Source organism: Mandrillus leucophaeus, unplaced genomic scaffold (genome assembly GCF_000951045.1).
Source record: "Mandrillus leucophaeus isolate KB7577 unplaced genomic scaffold, Mleu.le_1.0 Scaffold281, whole genome shotgun sequence".
NCBI lineage: Eukaryota > Metazoa > Chordata > Mammalia > Primates > Cercopithecidae > Mandrillus > Mandrillus leucophaeus.
In genome coordinates, this window is record NW_012102932.1 from 1,180,442 (window position 1) to 1,201,633 (window position 21,192).

General features: G+C 37.7%; 1 protein-coding gene across 1 annotated transcript in view; it reads right to left on the minus strand.

Moving 5' to 3' along the window:
• The window catches only part of BDP1 (B double prime 1, subunit of RNA polymerase III transcription initiation factor IIIB), a 111,584-nt gene that overhangs the window by 26,824 nt on the left and 63,568 nt on the right, over positions 1 to 21,192 (minus strand). The window contains exons 15-22 of the mRNA XM_011985233.1: positions 19,245 to 19,437; positions 17,283 to 17,410; positions 10,866 to 12,561; positions 9,599 to 9,786; positions 8,627 to 8,849; positions 6,952 to 7,130; positions 5,797 to 6,007; positions 4,632 to 4,762 (exon numbers count right to left, since the gene is read on the minus strand). Coding sequence (XP_011840623.1) covers positions 4,632 to 4,762; positions 5,797 to 6,007; positions 6,952 to 7,130; positions 8,627 to 8,849; positions 9,599 to 9,786; positions 10,866 to 12,561; positions 17,283 to 17,410; positions 19,245 to 19,437 — 2,949 coding nt within the window. The remainder of the gene's footprint in view (positions 1 to 4,631; positions 4,763 to 5,796; positions 6,008 to 6,951; positions 7,131 to 8,626; positions 8,850 to 9,598; positions 9,787 to 10,865; positions 12,562 to 17,282; positions 17,411 to 19,244; positions 19,438 to 21,192) is intronic.

Sequence of the window (21,192 nt, forward strand, 5' to 3'; positions counted from 1 at the left end):
AAAAAAAAAAAAAAAAAGCTAAACTGCCAATATTACTTTGTGTAAGTCACTTAAGCACTCTAGATCTATTTAGTCAATTATAAATGAAAGCATTAGGGAAGGCTGCCCTCAAGGTCACTAGTGTTTTAAAGGCTCACTTGGAGTAAAAATCAAAATCCTTGCAATTGCCCTATATAATCTATCCATCTCTATCCTCAGCCTTTACCTCTCATACATCTACTATTCTTCCTCTTTTGCACTCTGTCCTACGTTGGCCTCTTTGCTGTTCCCCAAGCATGCCAGCATACTCTCCTCTTGCCTTAGTGCTTTGAATTGTTTCCTCTTCCCCAGGACATCCCCTAGACTCAACATACTCCTTTACTTCTTTCTTTTGTTCTTAAAGGTGCACAGCACCCCACTTGGCTAATTTTTGTATTTTTTTTTGTAGAGACAAGGTTTTGCCATGTTGGCCAGGCTGGTCTCGAACTCCTGAGCTCAACTGATCTGCCCATCTTGGCCTCCCTAAATGCTAGGATTACAGGCATGAGCGACCACAGCTGGCCCTTCACTTCTTTTCAATGCATCCTTTTTATTTTTAGAGTGACTTTTGCTCTTGTCACCCAGCCTGCAGTGCAATGGCACGATCTCGGCTCACTGCAACCTCCGCCTCCTGGGTTCAAGTGATTCTCCTGCCTCAGCCTCCCAAGTAGCTGGGATTACAGACAGGCATACACCACCACGCCTGGCTAATTTTGTATTTTTAGTAGACATGGGGTTTCTCTATGTTGGTCAGGCTGGTCTCCCAACCTCAGGTGATCCACCCGCCTCAGCCTCCCAAAGTGCTGGGATTACAGACGTAAGTCACCGCACCCAGCCTTCAATGCACCCTTTCAGTGATGCTTTCTCTGGTCACTGCTGATTAAAAATTGAATCCCCAATCACAATACCCCCTACTCAAAACTTTATTTTTCTCTACTTATTTATCACTTATTTATTCAACTTATTTCTCTTGTTTATATAATCTGTTTCTCAATTAGAATATGAACTCCACAGTAACAGCATTTTTTTCTTTGTTCATTCGTATATCATCAGCACTTAGAACAATGCCTGGCACACAGCAGACACTAAAACGTTTGTGGAATAAATGAGTATGTAAGGTTATTTTCAGTGGTAAAATTCTAATTTTTTTTTTTTTTTTTTTTTTTTTTTTTGAGATGGAGTGTCGCTCTGTCGCCCAGGCTGGAGTGCAGGGGCACGATCTCGGCTCACTGCAAGCTCCTCCTCCCGGGTTCACGCCATTCTCCTGCCTCAGCCTCCGGAGTAGCTCAGACCACCGGCACACGCCGTCACTCCCGGCTAATTTTCTGTATTTTTAGTAGAGACGGGGTTTCACCGTGTTAGCCAGTATGGTCTCGATCTCCTGACCCTGTGACCTGCTCGCCTCAGCCTCCCAAAGTGTTGGGATTACAGGCGTAAGCCACTGCACCCGGCCAAAATTCTATAATTCTTTAAGATCAAAAAGGGATTATACATAGAAAATAATCCCATAGTTAGTAATTAGGAGAAGTGAATGATGTAAACAAATTCATTTGTAATGTTTCCTAGACATTATCAGAGTTAAATTGCTCTGGGATCAATCATAAACCTAATCCAATATTGCATTTGTAATATAAGTGTAATGAATTTTAGTAAAAAAAATTTCAATAAAATATCCAGTTTTAAAAACTGAAAAAATGGCTTACTAAGGGAACCTAAAATTAATGTGAAATAAAAATTGGCCTTAATCTTAAAAGCAATATGGAAAGACTTTTCAATGCACAGCACAGGAAACAATCAACAAAGTGAAGAGACAACCTACAGAATGGGAGAAAAAAATTCCCAACTATCCATCTCACAAAAGTTAATGACCAGAATATATAAGGAACGAAAACAACTCAATAGCAAAAAACAAATAATCTGATTAAAGAATACGCAAAAGATCTAAACAGACAGTTCTCAAAGACATACAAATGGCCAACAGGTGTCTGACAAAATGTTCAACATCATTAATCATCAGGGAAACACAAATCAAAACGGCACTGAGATATCATCTCACTGCAGTTAAAATGGCTACTATTAAAAAGACAAAAAATTACAAATACTGGTCAGGATGTGGAGAAAGGGGAAAACTCATATGCTGTTCATGGGAATATAAAGTAGGAATGCCATTATGGAAAAAAGTATGAAAGTTCTTCAAAAAACTAAAAATAGAACTACCATTTGATTGAGCCATCCTACTGCCAGGTATATGTCCAAAAGAAAGGAAATCAGTGTATCAAAGAGATACCTGAACTCTCATGTTTACTGCAGTGGTATTCACAATAGCCAACACATAGTATCAACCTAAGTGTCCAGCAACAAATGAATAAAAAAAGTGAGAAAGTGTGGTATATATATACACAATGGAATATTATTTAACCATAAAAAAGAATGAAATCCTGTCATTCACAGCAACACAGATGGAACTAGAGGTCATTATGTTAGGTGAAATAAGCCAGGCACAGAAAGACAAATATTGCATATTCTCAATCATATGTAGCAGCTTAAAAAGTGGATCTCATGGAGGTAGGGATTAGAATGGTGCTCACCAGAGACTAGGAAGGAAAGAGGGAAGGGAGTAATGAGAAGCTGATTAGTGTGTACAAAAACACAGTTAGACAGAAGGAATAAGTTCTGGTATTCAACAGTACAGTAGGAAAATTATAGTTAACAATCACTTATTGTATTATTTCAAAATAGCTAGAAAATTATGTTGCCAATATAAAGATAAATGTATGCGGTGATGGATATCCCAGTTACTCTGATTGATAATTATATACTGTGTATAATGTATCAAAATACTACATGTAGTCCAAAAATACGTATAACTATTATACATCCAAAAAAAAAAAATGTAAGACTTTTTAAGACAAAAAGCGGGGGGAGGGGGTGGGGGCTGTAATATTGGAAAGAAAAGTAATCCAGACTGGGCACAGTGGCTCATGCCTGTAATCCCAGCACTTTGGGAGGCTGAGGTGGATGGATCACCTGAGGTCAGGAGTTCCAGACCAGGCTGGCCAACATGGTGAATCCCTGTCTCTACTAAAAATACAAAAATTAGTAGGGTGTGGTGGTAGGTGCCTGTAATCCCAACTACTCGGGAGGCTGAAGCACAAGAATTGCTTGAATCTAGGAGGCCAAGGTTGCAATGAGCCACAATCCAGCCACTGCCCTCTGAGACTCTGTCTCCAAAAAAAAAAGTAATCCATACTAAAATAAAAACTTCACATTAGAAACTTGTCTAAATGAAAGCAAACTGCTTCAAGCATCTAAAATTAACAGAGGTCGGGCATGGTGCTCACTGTGTAATCCCAAGATTTTGGGAGGCCGAGACAGGCGGATCACTTGAGCTCAGGAGTTCAGGACCAGCCTGGGCAACATGCTGAAACCCCATCTCTACAAAAATATACAAAAATAATAGCCAGGCATGATGGTGTGCACCTGTGGTCCCAGCTACTTGTGGCTGAGATGGGAGGATGACTTGAGCCCAGGAAGTTGAGGCTGCAGTGAGCTGTGACGGCACCACTGCACTCCATCCTGGGCGACACAGTGAGATACCTTGTCTCAAAAAGTAAATATAATAAAAGAAAATATAAATCAATAGCACCTGTTTCGACAGATGACCTAACATGCCCCAATTCTAGCTTCACCCAACTAGAGAGGGTAAAAAAAGGATACAATAACATCTCCTCTGCGTTTCCCAGAAAGCCAAAGTCACTCTACCTAATTAAAGGAAGCTGAATATTTAAAGTATATTCTTAAGTGCTGAAAACATCCTGGAGGAAAATTAATAAATACTTCACTAAAACATGTTCTAGTTACAAAGACGGTAAATTAGATGGACCAAGAACTATACACAGAAAGGAAAGGCGTTTTTACCAAAGAACACATCTTGCTTTAATATCAATAATAATAAGGCAGATAGCAAGTAATAAATAGAAGTGGTAATGTTAAAACTTCTTCATCCCACTAGCTCATCTCATGTAAAAGATATCATTCTTACCATTTGGCTTTGATAACAGTTACCTCTAAATATAGTATACAGTAAGTACTTTATAGCACTACCTATTAATGAACTTTAGTCACTAGGTTATAAGTATCTTTTATTTTGTATTTGTTATTTTTATAGAGACGAGGTCTCACTATGTTGCCCAGGCTGGTCTTGAACTCCTGGACTCAAGCGATTCTCTCGTCTTGGTTTCCCAAAGTGCTAGGATTACAGGCGTGAACCACTGCGCCTGGCCTGAATTTCTAAAAAAGATACAAAGAACTTAAGAATCTTTGACTACTATTAAAAGTTTAGTTTCAGTACCAAGAAGTAGGATGCTTGTCAAACTTTTCAGAGAAATTACATATACTTAAGAGAATATCATACACTTAAGAGAATATCAGCCATGCAATTCATACAGTATTCGAGAAGCAGATTTAAAAGACTCTAGTATCAAAAGTATTTATTACTTCCTCCTTTTAACATTTTCAGGATGTGAAGTTATTAATATACAAAGTCAACTATGCAAAAATATAACCTTTATCTTTGAAAAGTCTTATGTTTTTCTCTTTAAAAGCAAACTCACCTGATTGTTTCATCTGTTTTGTTAATATGAAGGTTTTCTACAAGAATCACCTGACTTTGATTTTCACACATTCTGTGTTCTGAAACTGTGGAGGAGGGAACTTCAATATCAGTTTCAATTTGAGGATTTGACTGAAAAGACAAAATCATATTAGTATGTTATTTTCATAGCAGAATATACCTCTTAAAATACTTCCATCATTAAGAAAGATATTTGGTTTTCTAAAATCCCTTTTCTTTTTTAAATTTTTATTTATTTCAAGATAGTCTCATCATACTGCCCAGGCTGGTCTCAAACTCCTAGGCTCAAGTGATCCTCCTTCCTCGGCCTCCTGAGTAACTGGGATTACAGGCACATACCACCATCGGTGGTTAATTCTTTAAAATTAGATTCAAACTGGATATGTAATGTTCATATTCTGTTGCCAAAACAAGGATGCCTAGTTCAGAGAAAATTTTCAAAGATTATTGCAATGATATGTTTACATAATACTTTGAAACCTATAATAGTCACCTGCTATGAAATTAAAAATAAACAAAAGTTTAATTTTTTTTTAAAAAAAGAGCTTTTTGGTTCAAATAAAGATTATTTTAAATCCAGACTTTGCACTGCTAAACAGAAAAATAAGAACTACCTAAAATGAACATTTTTAGGCATTACACTACTTACTTTTTTCCTAATACCAAAAGTCCCATCAGTAAGAGATTAAACTGTCATTCAAAACAGCATGTTATACAGCAAAAATGATGTAACTAACATATTTATTGATCCAGAAAGCCACTTAACATAGTCTTAAGTGAGTAACAGAAAGTTATAATATGTAATGACTTTATTGCTTAAATCTGCATAAGTGTGTACATATGTGTGCATGGAAATAGATCCAGTAAGATATGTCAAAAGGTTTTCAGTGGTTATCTCAGAGTAAGATCTGTGGTATTTATTACATTATTTTGTCTTTTACGATGAATAGCTTCATTAATTCGAAAAGAAATACATCTTTTTCACTTAAAAAAAAAATCCAGAAGAGCAAATCTGAAACAAAACTGGAAACTGTATTCATTGAGTAGAGTAAGTGTCAGATGCCTGTATTTCTAAGCCATGTCTGAGCTGTAACTTATTTTAAATGCATTAAAAGGCTCAATTTAATTACATAACAATAACTCACCGCAGTTAAGATTTTCTTTTCGGTTTCATCTTTTTGTAATATTGTTCTTTCTTCCTTAATTATGCCTTTGGCGTCACCTTTGTCTACTATTTGCCTCTGTCCTGTCTTTCTTACATTTGGTCTTGGTCTCTGAAGTCGGCCCCTTACTGGTCGAGCAGTTTGGATAACACTTTCTTTCATTTCTTGCTGGAAAGTGTTTATATTATTAGTCCTAAACAAGGGCACAGGGAGAAAGTCAGGGCACTTGACTGTAAAAAGTTGAAAACTAATGTAAAAATGTAAAATTTGGATCTCCTCTAATAAACGCTCTAAAAAATACTTTGTACCATCAAAGGGAAATTGCTTTCTGATTATAAACATCTTACTTTACAAAAGAAAACAGTTATTTCAATTCTCAAAAGGTAATAAACTTATATAATATGCCTAGAGTAGCTAAATATACAGACAGAATGGTGGTTGCCAGGAGCTGGAAGAAGAGGAGAATAAGTTAATATTTAAAGGGTAGAGAGTTTCATTTTACGAAGATGAAAAATAAAGTCTAGAGATGAATGGTGGTGGCAACGGGACAATAATGTGAATACACTTAAACCCACTGCACATTAAAAAATAGTTAAAAAGGTAAATTTTATGTTATGAGTATTTCACCAATTTTTAAAAGGTAATGAATATATATAGCTCATATACATACAGGCTGAGCAGCCCTCATCCAAAATGCTTAGGACCAGAAATGTTTCAGATTTCAGATTTTTTTAGATTTGGAAATATTTGCATTATACTTATCAGTTGAGCATCCCTACTTTGAAAATCCAAAATGCTCCACTGAGCATTTCTTTTGAGCATCACATCAGCTCTCAAAAAGTTTTATATTGTGGAGCATTTCAGAATTTTTTATTAGGGATGCTCAGCCTGTAGTTTTTAAATGCATTGCTTGGTATAGGCTCTTACACAGCTGACAATGCAGATAAGCAGGCAACCATTAGGTGGTGTTGAATTCAGTCTGATATTATATTTTAGGCAGTCTGCTATACCAATAAAATTAAAACAATATTCTTTATGTTCACTTTTTAAATGAATTAACATATCTCAATAAAAATGAGAAATATTTAAAAGAAGTATCTCTCTTATTTTATATTTTCAAAGAAAATCACTGTTTACCCCACAGAAACAACTAAGTCATTTTCCTGGGCTTGTGCTGACTGAGACTCCTCTTTAGGTTCACAAGAATTTGAAGGTGAAAGGTTCTTTTCAGTCTGTGTACATGGCAATATCACAGCCTCCTCACTCCTGTGACCTGATGTGTCTTTTTCTCTTGATATCATTAGGGAAGCTTCATCCTAAAAGGTAGAAAACAAAATTTCATTCAGGGTTGCTAAAAGTATAAGGAAATAAGAACTTTCTTATTCCATTAGTACAAGTATAAACCGGTATCATCTTTGTAAAGAATAATAAATTAGTCTATACCAAAATTCTAAATTCCCAGCAATTCCACTTCTAGAAATGTATCTTACAAATACTCAACAAGTACAAATATACACACAACAATATTTATTGTAATAATTTAAGCACCACCTCCCTCACCGGAAAAGACAAACAAAAAATCAGAAATAAGACAGATCTATCATTAGGGGACTGAATAAATAAATTTTAATTTCTTTACAATGCAATAGTACCTAATCATTTAAAAGAAGATATATCTCTTTGTACTGATCTAAGAAGAAGCTCACAATATTGTAGGTGGAAAAATCAGAAGGCAAAAATTAATGTCATTTTGGAAAAAAAATAAAAATACCTTCCCATTTTATTATTTTAAAATTGTAAGACCAAAAAGTATAAGTGGATATATTCAAAATTACTGTATGATTAACTTGGGGGAAAGGGATGTGACATTATAAGACTTTCACTTTTTGGAATACATATATTTTTCCAAATTGAAATTTCTACAATCAGAAAAGTGTAGGAGAAAAAGTACAAATGTTGATGCACAGTAAAGTACTGAGCTGTTTTAAGATGTCAAATAAGAGTTTTAATTCTAAAAAGGACTTTATATGTGGAAAACATTCAGTTTATAATTATTCATTTCATTTCTCACAATTTTAATCTGTTATGGACCAAGTTAATAAAGTAAATAAAATATCACCTTTAACTCAAATCAATCTTTTAACTCTTTATTTCACCTACACAACAGACTGAAATAAAAAACTATTATTCTTGCCAGGCGCCGTGGCTCAGCGTAATCCCAGCACTTTGGGAGGCCAAAGCAGGTGAATCACGAGGTCAGGAGTTCGAGATCAGCCATGAACCCTGTCTCTACTAAAAAAAAAAAAAAAAAAATTATCCGGGCATGGCGGCGCGTGCCTGTAGTCCCAGCATTCAGGAGGCTGAGGCAGGAGAATCGCTTGAACCCGGGAGGTGGAGGTTGCAGTGAGCCAAGATTGCACCACTACACTCCAGCTTGGGAACAGAGTGAGACTTCAACTCAAAAAAAATTTAAAAATTAAAAAAAAAAACCCTATTACTGTCATTTTTTCTATGAAGAAAAACTGTTTCGTCAATGGTCACATAGCCAGACCTGGAACCAGAGCCCAGACCTCCTAAACGCTTTCCCACAACACGCTTGCCCATTATCAGGTATCTGAGATTCTTACACAAATTATATGTAACAATGAGGCACATTAAGCATGGGAGCAACATTATACGCAGCAAAAATTACACAGAAATATTTGTAAAATTTTAATGCCAGGTGCTTTTATTAGCCCTAATAATTAAAAAAACAAAAACAAAAACAAAAAAAAACCCCACACACAGAACTTCCATCTTAAATATCACTCACATGTTGAGAAGGGAGAGTATCAGCTTGTTCATTATTTTCTTGCATCACAATATTCTCCATTTTCTTGGTTTCTGATTTCTTCCCATATATATATTTTTCTGATTCTGTAGTCTCTCTCTTCAAAGCTGCTCTTGCTAAGTTTGGTTTTGGTCTTTTGAATCGACTCCTCACAAAAGGTGCTGGGTTAATTTCAAGTGACTTCTGTTCTTGAGGAAGAGATCTGCTTTTGGAACAAGGATTATCAAGCTTTAGAATGAACTGAAGGGGCAGGGGAAACAGAGTCTCAGTACAACCTTAGAGACTGGCAGTAAACAAGTAAACATTTAATTTTTTTTTTTTTTTTTGGAGACAGGGTCTTGTTCTGTCCCCCAGGCTGGAGTGCAATGACACAATCATACCTCACTGCAGCCTTGACCTCTGCAGGCTCAGGTGATCCTCACATCTGAGTCTCCCAAGTAGCTGGGACTACAGGCATGTGCCACTACACCCAGCTAGTTTTTGTATTTTTTGTAGAGATGGGGTTGCTACAGCCTGTTGCCCAGGCTGGTCTCAAACTCCTGGGCTTAAAGGATTCACCCAACTCAGCCTCCCAAATTGCTACGATTAGAGGTGTGAGCCACCACACTTGGCCTAATTCTAATTCTTAACAGGAAAACAAATCGAACTATCTGGCAGATCCTGAACACCATGAATGGTACAATCCAGGTATGAGCCTAGGAATTATATCATCTCTGCACAAAGAAAACATAAGTCTATCAAACCTGTATTGATTTAAGACTGTTACAATTTTGTATGTCAGTAACTTTCACAACTGACTTGTCAGAGTGACCTCAATCCTCTCTCCCAGTCTTCCCAAAACTATCTTAAAATCTCTAACACTATCCTGTATATGTTATACCTTGAAACCTCACTTAGTTTAACAGAATCTGCAACTATAACTTAGTATCTTTTTCTTTAAAAACACACTTGTACCTTAAATTAGTATCTGAAAATGGCTCTGGAACATCTGGAGATCGAATCCCCAGGACTTCTGTTTTATCAGATTCAAGAGTCTGTGAAGAAACCTTGAAATGACTGAAGGGACTTGATACTTCTTTTTCAGAATCTCTTTTTTCTTCTACAGGTGTGTGCATCATCAACAGTACTTCACTGCTAATGTTCTAGAGAAACAGTCATAGTAAATCAGCACAAATAAAAGATTATTTAAACATCTTATATACTTAAAACAAAAGTCTACTAAATTCTGAACACTTTCCTTTAACAATTTAGAAGTTTTTAATTTTTAAAGAAAATTTAATTTCCAAATGGTAAAACTAGGAATTCAGGAAACCCTTTTAACATTGCACATTATTACTTTTCCAAACCACAAATGTCATTACCTATTTTTAAAAGTTAGGAAAAAAAAAAAAAAAGTCCTTGAAAATGTTAGAAGATCGTGAACTTCAAAGTAACTTGCAAAAACAAAAAGAACTTTTAGAAGTGAAGTCAGCGGGGGCAAGAAATAAAAGCAGATGCAGATGTGGCCAAAATAAATAATGTGTGTTCACGCTAGGGTTAGTACTAAGTCAGTCTAATTTCCTATTCTTTTACCTAAAAGAGTTACTTCAAATGACATTAAGAACAGTAACATTTTTGGGATCTCAAACCTAAGCCACAAGAAAAATTTGATCCTTGCCCGTCTGACTTAGAGAAAAAGAACAATAATAATAGTGACTTTTTCACAGTTAAAAATAGTTTTTTTTTTTTTTCATTTCTTTTTGAGACAGGGTCTCACGCTGTCACCCAGGGTGGAGTACAATGGCACAATCACAGCTCACTGCAGCCTCAACCTCCAGGGCTCAAGCAATCCTCTCACCTTAGCCTCCCAAGTAGCTGGGACTACAGGCTTGCACCTCATTATATTTTATTTTATTTATTATTATTATTTTCTTAGAGACAAGGTCTCCCTATGTTGCCCAGGCTGGTCTCAAATTCCTGGGCTCAAGTAATCCTCCCATTTTGGCCTCCCAAAGTGTTGGGTTTAGAGGTGTGCCCAGCCTAAGTTATCTTTTTAAAAAAGAACATACAGTTTCTTCAAGGCACTGAAACACAGAAACTTAGGGCTACAAAAGACTTTAGACTTTTAGAGATTTTTAAGTGCTGTTGGACTTAAGGACAAAATAATCATGGAATTATTTTGGTAACTTTCCTCTGAAAAAAAGCATTCAAAAAAACTTTTAAAGGACAGAAAAATACATACTTTAATATCTAGCGAAGGCATAGCACTGCAGTCATTGCTACCGCTCTGCATTAAATGTGTCTCAGTTTGTCTTGAGGTACTGGTCTCCTCTAGTTCATTTTCCCTTAGAGAAATGTCTGTTTTTCCAGTTTTTTTCAATTCTGCCACCTTTTCCTCAGTAACACAGATCTCTTCAGATCCTCTCTCTCTAAAATTTTCTCTTCCAGTTTCTTTCATATCTGTCTCCATTTCTTCAATGACAGCCATCTTTCCTGATACTTTCTCCGTCATGGAAATGTCTCTTTTTCCAGTTTCTTTCAAATCAATCTCCTTTTCCCTTACAGCACTGATCTCCGCTAGCACCTTTTCCCTTTGGGAAACCTCTTCTCTAATTTCTTTCAAATCTGTCCCCATTTTACCTACAGGCCTGACCTCCTCTGGGCCACTTTCCTGTGGGGCTATTTCTCTTTCAGTTTCTTCCACATCTATCTCTATTTCCTCAGCAGCATCAATCACCTCTGGTGTCTCCTCCCTTGGGAAACTCTCTCTTCCAGTTGCTTTCAAATCTGTCTCCATTTCATCTACAGGCTTGACCTCCTCTGGGCCATTTTCCTCTGGGGATATTTCTCTTCTTCCAGTTTCTTCCAAATCTTTGTCTATTTCCTCAGTGGCATCAATCACCTCTGGTGTCTTCTCCCTTGGGGAAATCTCCCTTCCAGTTGCTTTCAAATCTGTCTCCATTTCACCTACAGGCTTGACCTCTTCTAGGCCATTTTCCTGTGGGGATATTTCTCTTTCAGTTTCTTCCAAATCTATCTCTATTTCCTCAGTGGTATCAGTCACCTCTGCTGTCTTCTCCCTTGGGGAACTCTCTCTTCCAGCTGCTTTCAAATCCATCTCCATTTCACCTAGAGGCTTGACCTCCTCTGGGCCATTTTCCTGTGGGGATATTTCTCTTTCAGTTTCTTCCAAATCTATCTCTATTTCCTCAGTAGCATCAATCACCTCTGGTGTCTTCTCTCTTGAGGAACTCTCTCTTCCAGTTGCTTTCAAACCTCTCTCCATTTCATCTACAGGCTTGACCTCCTCTGGGCCATTTTCCTTTGGGGATATTTTTCTTTTTCCAGTGTCTTCCAAATCTTTGTCTATTTCCTGAGTGGCATCAATCACCTCTGGTGTCTTCTCTCTTGGGGAACTCTCATTTCCAGTTGCTTTTAAATTTGTCTCCATTTCACCTACAGGCTTGACCTTCTCTGGGCCATTTTCATGTGGGGGTATTTCTCTTCTTCCAGTTTCTTCCAAATCTTTGTCTATTTCCTTAGTGGCATCAATCACCTCTGGTGTCTTCTCCTTTAAACAAATCTCTCTTCCCCTTGCTTTCAAACCTGTCTCCACTTCCCTGGTGACATCAATCACATCTAGAATCTTCTCCCTGGGAGAAATGGCTCTTCTTCCAGTTTCTTTTAAATCTGACTGCATTTCTTTAGTAGTATTAATCTCTGCTGGTACCATCTCCTTTGGTGAAGTGTCTAGTCTTACAGTTTCTCTCAATGCTGCTGTCATTTCCCCAGAGGCAAGAATCTTCTCTAGTACTTCTTCTTTTGAGGAAATTTCTCTCCTTCCAGTTCCTCTTCCAATATTCGGCTTTGGTTTCTGAAATCGAGTCCTTAGAATTGGGACTTGATTAAGTTTATTTGCTTTATTATTCTCTTGAATGCTATAAAAAAAAAGGGGGGCACACAATCAAGTTTTAAACCAGACTGCCTGCTAAAGAGATGATGTTTGAGAAATCACTACAGAAACACCAGAAACTCTCAAATTCAAAAAAATTAAGGAAGTCCTAGGAATCTCTGGGTAAAATTTACAAATTAAAAGAAAAAAATCCCACCTTTTGAAATCAAAGCAAAAAGTTTAAATATATATACCTAGTAAAGTCAATCAGTATAGAAGCTATTTGATCCTAATAATCTCTTTCCAATTGTCATTCACACTACCATTTGCAAATACTGACTGGGAAAGACTCTCCAGTTCCCTGCATTGGAGCCAGATTAATGTATGTCTGCTATTTCTACCTCTTCATCCCTTCTATCTTTTACACAGACAAACGCTTTGCCAAAATAGACCTGACCACCTCAAATACCTGGATACAAGTATGACTTGACTAAGATTAAATCTTAGGACTACAAATGAGGTCTGCCCTCCTCACCTTTTAAAATCAACTTTATATGAGATTTCCTATACACATGTTTCTCTAAGAGCTTATTTCATAATATAAGTAAAGAATAAAAGGAAAGACTAAATACACAATAATGTTTGCTGAATGCTACTTGGCAGACAATCACTATCCAAAACAAGCACCTTGCTCTCCAGAAAAGCAGCAGCACTTTTTGTTTTGCTTTCTGTTTATTATAATAGACAGTGAAATCAATAAACATATAAATAAATGAAAGAGCTTTTATATGACTGGTAAGGAAAAGTTATTAATATTGGGCAAAAGCTAGATCAAAGGAAACACTAGATTAGATTTATTCAGCCATGTCAGACTGAACAGGTATGTAACTATACATTCAACAGTTTAAAAAAAGACGAGTGGGGCATGATGCCTCATGTCTGTACTCCCAGCACTTCAGGAAGCTGAAGCAGATGGCTCGACCCCAGGAGTTTTTGGTAGAAATCCCATCTCCACCAAAACAAAACAAAACCCAAAATTAGTCAGGTGAGGTAGCGTGCACCTGTAGTCCCGGCTATTCAGGAGGCTGAGGTGGGAGGATCACCTGAGCCCAGGAAGGATGACAGTGCAGTAATCTATGATCATGCCACTGCACTCCAGACTGAGCAACAGAGCAAGATCCCGTCTCAAAACAAACAAACAAAAAACAAAAACAAATAAGCAAAAGATTTACTTAAAAGTATTCTAGGCTGGGCATGGTGGCTCAGCCTGTAATCCCAGCATTTTGGAAGGTTGAGACAGGCGGATCACTTGAGGTCAAGAGTTCGAGACCAGCCTGGCCAACATGGTGAAACACTGTCTCTACTGAAAATACAAAAATTAGCAGGGCATGGTGGCGCACGCCTGTAATCTCAGCTACACAGGAGGCTGAGGCAGGAAAATAGCTGGAACCCACGAAGCGGAGGTTGCAGTGAGCCAAGATCATACCACTGCACTCCAGCCTGGGCGACAGAGCAAGACTCTGTCTCAAAAAAAAAACAAAACAAAAACAAAAACAAAAAAACTAAAGTATGCTATTGTTGCTACTGTTTGTTTCAACTTCTTTAGGTCCTAAACTATCCTTCCTCACTGAAATAACTGTTTTCAATAATGCAATTTTTGATACTATAAGACAGGTCCTTAGGAATAAGATTGCTTTTCAAGTTGTATTTGTTTACGTAACTTAAGTGTTTATATCCATCATTAACGTTAGTAATTGACAATGTTAAATGTAAAATTAACAGCAATCAATGAAGGAAATTTAATTTGATTAGTACAGAATGGACTGAATTCCATTTTCTGATTTATGACACTTTTCATCTCCATCCAGAAACATCTAGCTTTTAGTGAGATTACTATGCTAGCAATCTTGGTTTGGGTATCATGGGAAGAGATAAACTATCTTTACAAAGTCACATTTTGAAAACAGGCATATTATTTAAACACATAAATGCTTTAAGCAAGGGCTTTATTAATAATTTCATTATTTCAATATCAGTTCAGATTGTAAGACACAGATACGCAATGTTATAACTATATTCTATGTGCTTAGATTTTTTAAACTGCCATTCCAGCAAAGCATTAGATTGTTTCTAAGTAACAAAAGAAGTACAGCATTAACTGAAGGGCAGTATCTGAGACTGGATATCAGATATAAAATTGAACTTGATTATTTCTCAAAATATGCAGTGGATCTACAAACTTTCCTCAGATCACAAATTTGAGAAGGAAGGCAAAGCAAGAGGACCACGAATGGAGAAAATAAGATATGGAATGAGCACAGAACTATAAATGTGCTTTAAGGTCTGCATATGTGTTTTTCTAAAACACAGAGTTTAAGAATCTATAAAATATTCATGGCCAGGCGCAGTGGCTCACACCTATAATCCCAGCACTTTGGGAGGCCGAGGAAGGAGGATCCCTTCAGCCCAAGAGTTCAAGATCAGCCTGGGCAACATGGCAAAACACTGTTTCTACAAAAAATTTAAAAATTAGCCAGACGTGGTGGCATGCACCTGTTGTCCCAGCTACTTGGGAGGCTGAGGCAAGAGGATAAATTGAGCCCAAGAGGTCGAGGCTGCAGTGAGCCATGATCGCGCCACTGTACTCCAGCCTGGGTGCAAGAGCAAGACCCTGTCTTTAAAAAAAAGCGTGTGTCTGCGTGTGTTTCAAACATATAAATGTGTATATATATATGTTTCAAATATATATATATATATAAACCTCCAAAGGAACATCACCAATCATGACAAAAATCTTAAAATATTTATATGAAGTAGATAAGATGCAAAATTAACCTAGAAGATTAAATTTCAAAGAAATATTCACTAATTTATCTAATAAAGTACCTTTTTTATATAGAGATGGGGTCTTGCTATGTTGTCCAGGCTTGTCTTGAGCTCCTGGCCTCAAGTGATACTCCTGTCTCAGCCTCCCAAAGTGCTGGGATTATAGGTGTCAGTCACCATGCCCAGCCTAAAGAATTTTTAATGCATTCTTTAAGAGACTGTTTTCCTACTGTCTCTTTCTCTTACATAGCATCTTGAACAGGCCAACATATTTGGAGTAGGGGACGGAGAAAACTTTCTGCTAGACATAGATAGGTGTATAATTTGATAAAACACAGAATCTTAGAATTGCTTTTGAAGATTTTGGAGATTCAAAGGCCAGAAAGATCACATGACAAAGCAGAAATGACACTACCCATGGAGAGGAAAGTTGTTGAGATCAGACTGAATATTAGTTACAACGTCCCCCAGCATTCTAAAACCCAGAGGCCATTCAGGAAAGTTTCATTTTCTACTTAGCCACAGTATCTATTAAAAGACTCTAGCTTAAACTGAAAAAATATAAATAAAAAGAATAATTTGTTAGCTATCTGTAATTAAAATCCATATCAGAGATATGTAACAAGCAATGCAGTCATACAAACTTCTACCTAGAGACTGTGTGCACATTAGTAAAATAATTGGGGCAGTGGGGAGGAATAAGAAGCAAAGGAATATTGAAGGCAACAAGAAATAAATAAATTTTTTTGTCTTCCCATAAAGATGTTTAAAGTAGTTCAGGAAACCTAGCTTTCACTCTCAGGTTAGGTACTTTTCTTTTCTGGAGGGACAGAAGTCTGTCTCACTTTGCTGCCCTGGCTGGAGGAAAGTGGCACAATCATAGCTCCCTGCAGCTTCTAATTCCTGGGCTCAAGCAAGTCTCTTCCTTCGGCCTTCCATGTAGCTAGATAGGCATGAGCCGCCATGCCCAGCTAGGTACTATTTAAACAGGTTAACACAGCTGTAAGAAATTATAGCATAGGCTAGTCTTTAAATGTAAAGACTGGTAAAATATTAATTATTGAAACTGGACAGCAGGTATATGGGAGTCCACTACTGCGCTTTTGCGCACATTAAACATTTCCAAAATGAAAAGTTGAAATAGTATACTAGTAATTCCATCAGCCTGGCTTGGTACCCTCCAAGGAAGAAATAAAAAATAGAAAAGGCTTTGGCTATAAGCAGTATGGGTTTCTACACATAAGTTTTAAACAAAACATAGAAATCTTAAATAAAAGCAATATGTGCTCAATCTAATTCCAAAGAAACAAATATTTTAAAAGTAAGTAGCATTTTACATTTGAACATAAACATATAATTTAATACGCGTGTTAAGTGACAAGGCTGACTGGGCGTGATGGGTCACATCTGTAACCCCAGCATTTTAGGAGGCCAAGGCAGGTGGATCACTTGAGGTCAGGAGTTCGAGACCAGCCTGGCCAACATGGTGAAACCCTGTCTCTACTAAAAATATAAAAATTAGCTGGGCTTGGTGGCAGGTACCTGTAATCCCAGCTACTCAGCAGGCTGAGGCAGGAGAATCACCTGAACCTGGGAGGCAGTGGTTGCAGTGTGCTAAGACTGTCCTCCAGCCTGGGCAATAAGAGTGAAATTCCATCTCAAAAAATAAAAAGTAAAATAAAATGAAATAAAGTGATAAGGCTATTCATGTTAACTCAAGTACTAATTTATGATGAGTAGTTTTTTTCAAACCATCTGAGAAATTCACATAAAGCCTACAACATAAACTTTCTTGAAAGGTGAAGTTATATTTTTAAATGTTATATAACTAGATACGCAGACAACAAATCCATCTAAATTGCTTCTGTCTTAAAAAACTCATTGAGTTCTAAAACTTCTTACAAAATCCAAAGATGATATAATCAACAAAATGATGCTTACCTTAGACATTCATTAAGAACCTTGGGCTCATCTGGCTGCACATTTTGAAAAGAATCATTTTTCTCAGGTTGTAATATGACATCTTCCTCTTCAAAATCTTTACATGATTGATCTTCCATGTGTTGAGTCTTAAAAACAAACACATTTTTCTAATGTTTTAGGTTTCACAATGAGGCATAACAGATTTCATTGAAAATGTTGTCCAATTTAAGTATAAAATGGTAAAAAAAATTCAAAATTATAAAATGGTGACTTTAAAATACTTTTAATGTATTTTCTTTAGCTATCTTAGAAAATTTCAAGAGCTACTCCTTTTAGGATATCTCAAAGTCCCATTCCTCTCCTCCCAGTCAAAAAACAAGTTAACTGTCTTGGTTTCATCTGTTAGAAATACCCCTGTGGGGTCTATTTTTCTGAATTATTTTGATTATTATAATTGCATTATAGATCACGTGAATTTTTTTTTTTTTTTTTGAGACAGAGTCTTGCTCTGTTGCCCAGGCTAGAGTGCAGTGACGCGATCTCGGCTCACTGCAAGCTCCGCCTCCCAGGTTCACGCCATTCTCCTGCCTCAGCCTCCTGAGTAGCTGGGACTACAGGTGCACCAGCTGCCACCTGTGCCACCACCACGCCCGGCTAATTTTTTGTATTTTTAGCAGAGACAGGGTTTCACCATGTTAGCCAGGATGGTCTTGATCTCCTGACCTCGTGATCCGCCCGTCTCGGCCTCCCAGAGTGCTGGGATTACAGGCGTGAGCCACTGTGCCCAGCTGGAGTTTTTTTAAGACTGGGTCTCACTCTGTCACCCACGCTAGAGTGCAATGGCATAATTATAGATAGCTCACTGGAGGCTTGAACTCCTGGGCTCAACTGATCCTCCTGCCTCAGCCTCCCAAGTAGCTGGAACTATAGAAGCACACCACTAAGCCCAGCTAATTAAAAAACTGTTTGTAGAAACAGAGTGTCACTATGTTGCCCAGACTGGTTTCAGACACCTGGCCTCAAGCAATCCTCTCACCTCAGCCTCCCAAAATGCTGGGATTACAGGCGTAGGTCAACATGCCTGGTCTACAGATCATGGGAATTATAACGTAAGAAACTGAAATCTCAAAATATGCCAACTTTTATCTGTATCACAAAGACTATGTAAATAATCCAAAATTCACAGTCTTTGTTCTTGGAATTGTATCTTAATAGGGAGCTTTTAACATTTTATGCCGTTTAAGCCAATGTTAAAACTCACATATGTACTGATCTCTTCAAAAGAGAAGGTTAATTCAAATATCCACTAAGTGATAGGGAAAAGCAAGTCCAAATATGAGGTCAGGTGAAACAGATTATTTATCATGTAAATGTCCAAAATCTAAAATGGCTTTACAATTAGTAAGGCTGTTGGCTATAAGATTTTGACCACAAATTTAATAAATGATGCACACAAATTGTGCAGTACTGTTTTTAAAAGGGGGTAAAGGGGTTGGGCACAGTGGCTCATGCCTGTAATCCTAGCACTTTGGGAGGCTGAGGCGGGTGGATCACCTGAGGTCAGGAGTTCGAGATCAGCCTGGTCAATATGGCAAAACCCTGTCTCTACTAAAAATACAAAAATTAGCCAGACCTGGTGGTGTGCGCCTGTAGTCACACAACTAAAAATACAAAAACATTATAGATCATGGGAATTTTTTTGTTTTTGAGACAGAGTCTTGCTCTGTCACCCAGGCTAGAGTGCAGTGGCACGATCTCAGGTGGCTGAGGTAGGAGAATCACTTGAACCTGGGTGGCAGAGGTTGCAGTGAGCCAAGATCGTGCCACTGCATTCCAGTCTGGGCGACAGAGCGAGACTCTGTCAGAAATAAACATATGTATGTATGTATGTATGTATGTAAGCATGTATGTGGGTGAAGGGAAGCTTATATTAAGGCTCACGTACTTCACAAAAATGTGAGGAGGAATCAGAGTACTTACATCTCTATCAGCACGGGATTCATTTTCATTCTTTTCTACATTGGCCCCAATTTCTTCCTGTGACATGAGAATTTCTTTTCTTCCAGCAGCTTTACCTACATTTGGCTTTGGCTTTTGCAATCGGCCCCTCACTTTTGCAGGTGTTAAAGCCTTTAGTTGACTCTCTTCCTGCAGACAATTTTTTTCACCCAACCTAGAACCACAAAGAAATAAAATCAATGTTTATTTTGAAGTCACCAATTTATTTCTCCCTGGCATGAATAAGTAAACCATGTGGAATATGAAATAATTCACAAGTTTCCTGAAAAGACATAATCCTCCCAGACGTGGTGGCTCACACCTATAATCCCAGCACTTTCGGAGGCCAAGGCGGGGGGGATCATTTGAGGTCAGGAGTTCGAGACCAGCCTGGCCGACATGGTTAAATCTGTCTCTACTAAAAATATAAAAATTAGCCAGGCGTGGTGGTGGGCGCCTGTAACCTCAACTACTTGGGAGGCTGAGGCAGGAGAATCACTTGAACCTGGGAGGCAGAGGCTGCAGTGAGCAGAGACTGCACCACTACTCAACAGAGCGAGACTCCATCTCAAAAAAAAAGGAAAAAGAAAAAAAGACATAATCCTGAAAAGCCCATTTGAAAAAGCACTTTTAAATAGAATTTTATTACAAAATTGGAAAAATCTACATCTGTCAAGCATAGAATACTACTCCTGACTAAGGATACTATAGAATACTGTAGAACTCCAGGGGATTAGTCCCAAAGCACGGTATAAATGGTAACCCCTGGAACAGCCCAGAATCCACCAGTCAGATTCACATTCTATTTTAGATTTCCATTTCAAGTTAAATATACCCTTTTAAAATCTCTTACTATAAATAAAATTATCCAAGAGCACATATTATAAACATTCAAATGTAATGGCTAACTCAACAGACTTAAAAAATTCATAGAAGCAATATCAAGCAGAGAGAGTATTATTAATGTTTCAAAACCACCTATGGTTGAAAACGAACTTAAAGTATGCCACTTGAAAATTAAATTCAGACCTTATTAAGTAGAAAACAAATTATTACCATCATTCCTAAGAGTTACTTTTCTTTACTATTTCCTGAATACTTACATAGATACAGTTTCAGCTTCTGGATTCTCTCTCTCCGTAGTCTCCATTCTCAAAATGTCCAATGTATTCATCTTATCCTTTTCCAGGTGGTCCTGTGAATTTAATTTGCTACAATTTATCTACTTACCATAAAAAGTTCAAACTTTGCAATAAATAAATGGAAATTAAAACAACAGAACTGGCCGGGCACAGTGGCTCAAGCCTGTAATCCGAGCACTTTGGGAGGCCAAGGCGAGCAGACTGCCTGACCTCAGGAGTTTAAGACCAGCCCGGGCAACATGGTGAAACTGTCTCTACTAAAATACAAAAAAATTAGCCAGGCGTGGCAGCATGCGCCTGTAGTCCCAGTTACCTGGGAGGCTAAGGCAGGAGAATTCCTTGAATGCGGGAGGCAGAGGTTGCAGTGAGCTGAGGTCACGCCACTATACTCCAGCCTGGGTGACAGAGTGAGACTCCATCTCAATAAATAAATAAATAAGAACTTCATTTTTTGTACTTCTAACTAGATGAGATTTTCTAAAAATCCTAAATGCAGATGAAATTTTTTTTTTTTTTGAGACACAGTCACGCTCTGTCGCCCAGGCTAGAGTACAGTGGCATGATGATAGCTCACTGCAGCCTTGACCCCAGAGGCTCAGGTGATCCTCCCATCTCAGCCTCCTGAGTAGCTGGGACTACAGGTGCACACCATTCCCAGCTAATTTTTTCATTTTTTGTACAGACCGGATCTTGCCATGTTGCCCAAGCTTGTTTCAAATTCCTGGGCTCAGATGATTAGCCCACCTCAGTCTCCCAAAGGGCTGGGCTTACAGGTATGAGCCACCACA